The sequence below is a fragment of the Vespa mandarinia genome, chromosome 6 (genome assembly GCF_050613455.1).
Source record: "Vespa mandarinia isolate Hongniang chromosome 6, ASM5061345v1, whole genome shotgun sequence".
Lineage (NCBI taxonomy): Eukaryota > Metazoa > Arthropoda > Insecta > Hymenoptera > Vespidae > Vespa > Vespa mandarinia.
In genome coordinates, this window is record NC_140815.1 from 7,614,736 (window position 1) to 7,624,553 (window position 9,818).

The window sequence follows — 9,818 nt, forward strand, 5'->3', positions numbered from 1 at the left end:
CAAAGTCGATAGGTGTCGCGACATGTCACCGGTAATAAAAATATATATTGAGCATCCCATCTAGGGAGAGTTGTTTTTATGAAGAACTCTTCTTGTCCCAATCATCGAAGGATTAACTCTATTCGTGAATATACAAAGGTGCAATAAACAAGAGAGACAAAGACGATTATTATTTAAGGTGGAATAAAGTTTGATTACATTATTTAATGGTGTAATCAATTCTTATCTCTATAAGCATTATTATTCGTCCCATATTTACAATACAAAAAAAGGGAACTGTAATAAAAATTTTATTTTTCACTTTAACTAATATATCGCATCTTTATTCTTTCTGTTCATTATACTTTAATTCTTTCTAATTAGGACTATATCCTACATTAGGACTAAAACAGATGTTCCTGCATTCTAACGACTCATGTGCTTTTTATTGACTCTATCGCAAAGTACAATATTCGCATATAGGCGTCGCTATCATCGCTATACCAGCACAATTTGTCCAAATGTTTATGCATTTGTATTTTGTTGCAATATGTAGAAAACATTTTTATTGGTTGTGTTAATCTCCATTATATGTTCATTTTTGGTTAGAATTACGAAGTTATTCTCTACACATTTTACATTCTAAGATCGACTCACATTGTGAAGTCTCGTATGGACGAGTTATCGCCATCATCGTGTACTTAGTAGAAAAATATCTTCGTTAATAGATGTAAATTTATGTGGTATCGATATATTTATTTTAATATATTTTTTATCGTTAATTGCAATTTTTTTTTATTGGTATTTCAATTTCAGCCGAATTAGTGTATAGGTCAAGTTAAAATCTCAGGTTGGTTGGCTACCACTATTGCTGTGTTAACAATGTCATTATTTAATAAACCAAAACGGAATATTCGTCGGCGACCTTTCAATGACGAGGACGAGGATAATGAAAACAGGATGGAAATCGAAGATACTCAGCCTGTCAAAGTAAAAGCCAAGAAGAAAGACAAACCAAAACAAACGCTCCTTAGTTTTGGAGAGGAGCTAGAAGAAGGTAAATGTTAATATCTGCTATTGCATAAATTATAGTAACATATTAGAAAGATTATTATTAATTTATCATATATGGACAATTAGAATGAAAGATATTTTTATCGTAAAATATTGTAATGATAGCTTATCAAAGTTTTTTCTAGTTTTTTTTTTTTCTTTATATATATATATAAAATATATTTCCACAATATGTTCAACGTAACAAGCTAAGGATTTGATTAATATGAATATAATTGTATATAATATTAATAGTTTAATAGTTCTTTTTAATTTCATGTAAGGAAGCTTATTTTCTAGTAAATTAACTAAATTGTCATTAAAAGTATATAATAAAGTTTAAATTTAACTATATAGGATAGACATTTGTGAAATCGTACGTATCTTCTATACATACTTTTATAATATTATGAGTATATTATAGATATTATAATTTTTTCTTTTTATTTGTAATATAGATTAATAAAAGAGAAATATTTTATAGAATTATTTATTAGATATCTAGACTTATGATTTTATATCTTGGATATAAAAAATTCATGTTTTAATTTATGAATTTCTAAAGAATTTTTAGTGTGTCAAACGATTCAGGATTAATGCGACAATTTCAATAACGTTAATTTCAATAATGACATTTACAGTGTTTAATAAAATTTATTGATTTTTTTAGCGGATGATGGAGAAGTTTTTAAGGTGAAGAAATCTTCGAGGAGCAAAAAACTGATGAAACAGCTAGATCACGAAAGGAGAAAAAAGAAAGGTGAAGAGAAAATGCAAGTGGACTCTGAGCAAGCAAACATGTCCATTAAACAGGAAAAAGATTTAGAAATAAAGACAGATGATCTAGTAGTAAGCTATCTCTATGATGTATTATTATTATTAGAATTTCTCCAATTTGTAATCAAGTATCAGTTTATTGCGTCTTAAAGTATATATTTGACAAACACTCAAGGGATATATACAACAAGAAGACATGTTCATTATTACCTGTATTATTTATTAATTTCATTTTGATAGAATGGATAATATTGAGTTTTATAATACAGGATATATAGAAAATAATATTTCATATTTGTGTACATAATATCAAGGTATTGCACATATCAAATAATCTTCAATAATTAAATTTTATCAATTCAAACAAATAGCCGGTCTTGTATTTATATGTGGTTCATATATTATTATTTTCAAACAAATTATATTGTTTATCCATGATAGCAAGAAAAGACGCAACTGTGTACTCTTACTATCTATAAAACATTTGTATATATTTATATATAAATATATATATATATATACTCAGATATTAATAATTTCAATTTTTTAAAATTTTTGTGTTATTTATATATTTCTCATATTTATCGTCAGGTTATCTTTTTATTAAAGAAGCATGCTATAAAAGCTCTACAAATTGTCATAACAAACAATTTGTCATAACAAATTTCAATTTTGTTTTCAAAAATATTAATTTGTATTCCGTTAAAAAATTTTTTTAATATAAAAATATATTTTTTATTAACAGGTTAAAATAAAAAATACCGGACCACTGATTTTAAATGGAAGAGCTGCATTGGCAGCAGGCAAGGACGATTATACATCTGATGAAGAAGATGAATCTCATTCTCATAAATTTCGAAAAAGTACAGATAAAGCTGATACCATGAAGATACTGCTTGAAAGTGAGTTGTGTTTGTGTTTGTGTGTGTGTGTATATGAGATATATAATTAATAAGATTAAATAATTTTTCTATTATTTCTTATTATAATTATCCATATTTTTTTAGGTGGCTGTATACCCGACGCTGCTATGATACATGCAGCTAGAAAACGTAGACAAAAGGCTAGGGAATTGGGAACAGATTATATTCCTTTAGATGAACAAAGGTAATTATTAATTATTGAAATAATATAGATAATAGTTAATAGTTAGATGTAAAAATTTAATGAATTATTATAATTTTATATTTATTCATAACATGTATATACGTCATATATGTACGTATTATACTATATATATATATATATATTTATATTCTATGCAGTGATGAGAAAGGGAAATCACGGTTAATTAGAGAAGAAGATCATGATAGAAGCGATGATGATTCTCAAGATCGTATTGATATGACTGTCAATACGGAAGCACGAGATAAAGAGAAGAGGAGAGAAGCTTTTCTTGCATCACAAGTATCAAACAAAAGTAAATAATATATTATAAAGATTAATTAATATGAAAGTTAAAAAAGATTTGGAAAATTGTCATATGGGGATTTCTTTTTTTTTTTTTTTCTTTTTTCTTTTTTTCCTTTTTTCTTTTTTTTTTCTTTTTTTTTAAGTTTCTGCCGAAGAAAGTGAGAATGAAAATGAAGAAGAAGAATGGGAAGCTCAACAAATTCGAAAGGGTGTTACAGGTGCTCAGGTAAAAATTATTTTCTTTTATATTTTATTTCTGTATAAATATATGACAAAGCTTAGTTTTGTCCGTAATAGAGTATCGGTTGAAAATAAATTTTATAATACAGATTGCAGCAGCTCATCAAGATTCTATGATACAACAACAATTCTCATTAGGATTAAATGTAAACCAAATGGTTGCACCTGGAGTACCATTAGAAATGGTTATGATGCCGGCACCACCACCTCCACCAACCATTCAACCACCAGATCCAACGAAAGTAGTGCCCATTACTCCGCAAGAAGTTATTAATAAAATGCGTGCAAGGTTTTGTTTCTTTTTTTTTTTTTTCAATTCATTTTATCTATAAAAAACAAGCAAGACACACACACACACACACACACACACACACACACATATATATCTATATATGTTGTATATTTCAAATGTATTTTTATAGATAATGTAATACATGTTATTATATAATATGAATCAATGAAAATTTATAGGTTGGATAGTTTACGAGAAGTACATTCGCGTCACCAATTAGATCAACATCAACTTGAACAGGAATTAGAGCAGACTGTGAAAGAGTTGGATGAAGGCGAAGCTCGTGCGCCGCAGCTTGCACAACGCTTCAGATATTACCAAGAGTTGCGTGGGTATGTCACTGACTTGGTAGAGTGTCTTGATGAGAAGGTGGGTTTATACGCTTTCACGTTTTTTTACGTGCACGGGGGTTTTCCATGCAGACTATATCGACTGTTCAGATCATTCAGTCGATTTAATATTATCATTTATTATAATGGAATATTCAAAAGGATTTTTTTTTATTTCTTTTTTCTTTTCTTTTTTTTTAATTTTTTTTTTCTTTCTTTTTTTTTTCTTTTTTTTTTTTTTTTGGTAAAAAATATAAGTATATGTCAAATTATACAAACAGATGACCATTTTATATACATCACTTATAGCTAGAACAAAGCTCAAAATATATTAGAATGTAATGTTAAATTTATATTAGATTATTTATGTATACATATTTATATATATATATATATATATATTTCTATGTATATATGTATATATATATATATTTCTTTTTTTCTTAAAATGAATGCAGTAATAAGGTAGATACCATAAAATACACTTATAGAAGAAAGAAGGTAGCAATCACGTTAGTAATTATTCTATAAAGTAAAGAAATCTATTTATCCATTTATATATTTTTTCCCGTTTATATCGTTTGTATTGCCGGGGGTCAAAATCTTCTCTGTATTTTTTAGATATGTATAACATAGAAATTAGTATAATATTTGATTATTTATAAATTAATATATATATATATATATATATTACAAAAGTGTGGTAAGTAGTTTCAATTTAAAATTTGTATGCTCACATATATATAAAATAAAAAAAAAAAAAAAAAAAAAAAAGGAGAGAGTCTTATGACAAAGTAATACTTTCTGCGTACTAGAGAAATTTATGAAATATTACTATAGATAAAAAAAATAAATAAATAAAAAGAAGAATAAAAACTCATATAATATATGTTACTATAAAAAATATATATATATATTTTCTGGAGCATATATATTTGTGCATTGTTAAATTGTTGTAATGTGCGAAATTTAATATATCATTTTTTGTTAGCTGCCTTTGGTTATTGGATTGGAGCAACGTTGGCTAGATCTATACGGAGAACGCTCAATAGAACTAATGGAAAGAAGAAGACAGGATACGAGAGATCAAGCCGAAGAAATTACAACTGCAGCAAGTCAGTTATTTCAGTAATTATTAAATGTTACAATTATTTATTAAATTGATCGAATAACACATTTATAATAGAATTACTAATAATTATATTCTATTGTATTATTTAGAAAATATTTCTTGTAACTATTTCTTTGTATTATTTAAATTATTTCATTTATACATATAAATATTATAACATGATTATTTTATAGGAGGTCAAGCAATAAGAAGAGGTCCAGAAGTCGAAGCACGTATTCGACGAGTTACGGAAAGAGAAGGTAGACGAGCACGTCGTAGAAGAGCTAGAGAATTAGCACCAACGCTACCAAAGCACATAGATGGCATGTCCAGTGATGATGAGGTCACTGAACAACAAAATCTTGCATTTAAGCAAGCAAAAGGTTGTATATTTATCTTAAACATTCAAATTATCTCCTTCATCTCCTCAAAAATGATTTCATGAGATAAAACAATTATTATCACATTATATTATCACATGTCTTTATATTTTATTGATTCTTCAATTGAAAAATAAAAAAAAAAAGATCATATATTATATATATATTTTTTTTATTTTATTATTTTTAGAGGAAATTGATAAGGAAGGAAAAGAAATATTTGCTGATGTGATGGAGGATTATTGTACGCTAAGAGGTATTTTAACGAAGTTGGAATTATGGAGAGAAACTGACATAGATGCTTATATGGAAGCTTATGTATCTTTATGTATACCCAAAATTTTATCACCTCTTATAAAATTGCAATTAATAACCTGGAATCCTATCATGGTAATTCATTTAATATGTTTAAATATATGCCCCTAAAAAAATTCTTTCTTAGCAATAACACATATTTATATTTTTTATTTAATTACTAGGAGAGTGCTGATATAGAAAGAACGAAGTGGTATAATACATTATTATTATATGCATTAGATAAAAAAGAAACAGAAGATTCATTAAAACGAGATCCTGATGTAAGATTAGTTCCGCTTACTGTTGAAAAAGTTGTAATACCTAAATTAACAGGTAAGCAAATTATACATAGTATTTCTTAAATAAGATGTATAAGGTATTAAATAATCATTTAAAATCTTTATTAAAACATTTTATTAATTTTACAATTTTCAGCCATCGTGGAAAAGATTTGGGATCCGATGTCTACTTCTCAAACATTACGTCTCGTTGGTACAGTAAATCGGCTTATTAGAGATTATCCAAACTTGAATGATACGAGCAAACCATTAGAATCATTATTTAATGCCATATTAGAAAAAGTAAAGGCTGCTGTTGAAAATGATGTATTTATACCAATTTTTCCCAAACAGTAAATATGAATTAATTCAATTAAATAAATCTTGAATTATAGCTTTTTTTTTTATTTTTTATTTTTTTTTTTTTTTTTTTTTTTTTTTGGAGGGGCGGGTTGGAGGAGAGGCTAAACTAATAATGTTTATTTATATCATGTTATTTTTAGAACACTGGATAATAGGCATCAATTTTTTCAACGACAATTTGCTATGGCGGTAAAGTTATTAAGAAATTTATTAAGTTGGCAAGGTCTTCTTGGGGATGCACAATTAAAAAATTTAGCATTGGGATCGCTATTAAATCGATATCTTTTGGCTGGATTACGAGTCTCATCTGCACCGGATGCACTTTTCAAAGCGAATATGGTAATTATATTAATCTAATAAAATCTAAAATACAAATATATATATATCGATCAATAATTTTTTCTAACGTATTATGAACATACAAATGATATTTTTATACAGATTATGAGTACTTTACCACGAGCTTGGTTGCAAGGTGAAACAATAGAACATCTTAGAATGTTTGCCACTCTTATTCAACAATTGAGTGAACAATTAGATCAAGCAAATCCAGCACATAAGTAAGTCAAATCAAAATTTATTTATTTCATCTTTATTTCTATAATATATATATATATATATATATATATATATATATATATATGTGTGTGTGTGTAGGTAATGATTCTTCAATTTTAAAAGTACTAAAATAAAATTGAATTAAATGTTTTAGTGAAGCTTGGGAATATTCTAAATCCATCCTGAAGATAATTAAACCTTTGTAATATAATAAGATAGAATGTTTTTAGTATCATTTATTTACATTTTATAATTAATAATTGTTACCCATCCATAGTTTTATACACTTAGAAATAAGAAAATATTATATAGTATACATTGTAGTACAATTACAGTTAGATGTATTGTGTATATATATATATATATGTGTGTATATATATATATATATATCGCGCGCAATACATATTATTTTATATAGTAGTAACTCAGGCACTATATAACACATCTTTAGACACAAAACAAAAGATAAATGAAAATAATACACTTGCTACAATTGTATATAATACGGTGCACATTAAAAAATAAAATTGTAAATATTCAATATCTCTTAAATAATGTTCTTTAAAAAGGATTAATTAAGTGTGTACCATTAGTTGTCTTGGCTAAATAAAAAAAAACATGAATTCTCTTTCATGTTTCTTTATCTATTTTCATATATAAATAAATTAAAAAAGAAAAAAAAAAGAAAAAGAAAAGACTTATATTACTACATAGCATAAACATGTATCAATGTTGAATTACAAAAAAAAAACTATACAATAATATACAATTTCTTTGTATGATATGTTAATGTTAATACAGTATGTGTGTGTGTGAATGGAGGGGGGGGGTTGTATGTACATATATTAATAATAACACGAAATATCTCTTTTTTTCAAAACTGAAAATAATTATAAGTCATATATATATATATATATATATATATATATATATATATATATATATATATATTTAAGTATTACATTAATTAATCATTGTAATCATCATAATACATACCATGCTATTTTTATGATATAACATCGTATTTTCGTTGGTTTCCGCTAACTTAAATTATTGCTAATTTTATTATCATTTAATGAATCATTTAATCATTTTAGATGTATAATATATATATAACATTTTATTTATCAATAGATACCTGCTTTAGTCGTTTAGGAGTTCCTTTAGTTATATCGAATACATCTTCATTGAAGTTATCCACAGGTCAGTTCAAAAGTTCGCGCGCATTTTGGCGAAATTTTTAAATGGTGTAAATAAAACACAATTTAACATTTTAATCTATGATATATTTTCCTCCGCTATCTACAATATCTCGCCATCTTTCTGGTAGTTTTTTTATTCCATTAGTGTAAAAAGATTCTGGTTTTGAAGCAAAAAAACTTTTGAGTTCATTTTCTATATCCTGTTTAGAATTGAACTTTTTGCCTTGGCAAAAATTTTGTAAGGCACGAAATAAGTGAAAATCACTTGGGGCAATATCCGGGGAATATGCAGGATGCGGCAAAAGCTCCCAATTTAGTTCATTAATTTTTTGCAACGTTGTTAGAGCCGTCGTATGTAGTCTAGCGTTATCATGGTGGAACAACACTTTTTTCATATTCTCCAATCGCGGGCGTTTTTTAATCAATTCTGAATTTAAACGGCAAAGTTGTTCACTGTATACATCTGCATTGATGATTTTATTTGGTTCTAACAATTCATAATAAATGACACCATACATATCCCACCACACACTTAGCAGAACCTTTTTGGGATGTAAAGACTCCTTTGGTGTTGGAATTGATTGCTTAACTTTGTCTGTCCACTGTCTTTTTCTGGTGACGTTGTCATAAATAATCCATTTTTCGTCACCTGTTACTAAACGGTCTAAAAATGGTTCTCTTTCAAAGCGCGATAGAAGGGAAATGCAGATGTTTAATCGCTGCTGACAATTAGCTTCGGACAGCTCGTGTGGTACCCACTTTCCAAGTTTGGATACTTTTCCAATCTCCTTTAAATGGCGAAAGACAGTCCCATGAGATGAATGCATCTTTTCTGCTATCTGATCCACTGTTAAATGTGGCTCTAACTCCACAAGATTTTTAAGAACGTCGTTATCAAAATCGACAGGACGTCCTGAACGGGGTTCATCATTAATGTTGCTTTTTCCAAGTTTAAATTTTTCAAACCATTTCTGGGCAGTCCTTACACTAATAGTATGTGTACCATGTACATTATTAATTTTTATTGCTGCAGATCTGGCAGTTTCACCACTCGAAAAGAAAAAATATAACACAGCACGTTTATATGCGTTATCGATATTCATTTTTTATCGGTACTAATATGCATCTGATCTTTACGAAATTTGGTGACAAACTGACGAATACATCAGTCAAGCGATGACAAGTTTTGACAGATTCGAAATCTTATCGATCTGGTAATGAATTATCGCGAATCCCATACATGCTATTAATGCGCACGAACTTTTGGACTGACCTAATATTTACTTTCATTAACCTTATTTTATTCAACGATAATAATGAATAGGAGCGAAGAAGATATCATACGAATATTTTAAAAGAAATTTATTCTGTTTTGCATTGTACAATAATAAATATATTCAATGTATAAGCGGTATATAAATGACGTTATATTTCGTCAAAAGTTCTCAGTATTAGATATATCAATTTTTAAAAATCTCCATCTTTTATTTATTTTCTTTCTATTCTATAAAAGTTACGTAAACAAAGATAATATGATATACACGGT

The 9,818-nt window shown here is 27.1% G+C and overlaps 1 protein-coding gene and 1 pseudogene across 3 annotated transcripts; one reads left to right on the plus strand and one right to left on the minus strand.

Annotated features, from left to right (window-relative positions):
* The first annotated feature begins 72 nt into the window (after nucleotides 1-72).
* Nucleotides 73-7,597, plus strand: LOC118440724 (PAX3- and PAX7-binding protein 1). 3 transcript variants are annotated; one of them, XM_035864159.2, is made up of 17 exons: nucleotides 73-138; nucleotides 796-1,036; nucleotides 1,703-1,881; nucleotides 2,555-2,711; nucleotides 2,817-2,916; nucleotides 3,075-3,229; nucleotides 3,366-3,448; nucleotides 3,552-3,751; nucleotides 3,934-4,123; nucleotides 5,075-5,198; nucleotides 5,389-5,577; nucleotides 5,765-5,964; nucleotides 6,054-6,204; nucleotides 6,307-6,502; nucleotides 6,653-6,851; nucleotides 6,954-7,072; nucleotides 7,225-7,597. In XM_035864159.2, exons 2-17 carry the CDS (start codon nucleotides 862-864, stop codon nucleotides 7,274-7,276), a joined length of 2,469 nt encoding a protein of 822 aa, XP_035720052.1. In that variant the 5' UTR covers nucleotides 73-138; nucleotides 796-861; the 3' UTR covers nucleotides 7,277-7,597. The 3 variants fall into 3 exon arrangements, with proteins under 3 accessions (XP_035720052.1, XP_035720049.1, XP_035720051.1); XM_035864156.2 differs by lacking the exon at nucleotides 73-138 and adding an exon at nucleotides 548-722; XM_035864158.2 differs by lacking the exon at nucleotides 73-138 and adding an exon at nucleotides 549-709.
* Nucleotides 7,598-8,343: 746 nt separating this feature from the next.
* Nucleotides 8,344-9,375, minus strand: LOC118440952 (histone-lysine N-methyltransferase SETMAR pseudogene; annotated as a pseudogene).
* Between the last annotated feature and the right edge of the window lie 443 nt (nucleotides 9,376-9,818).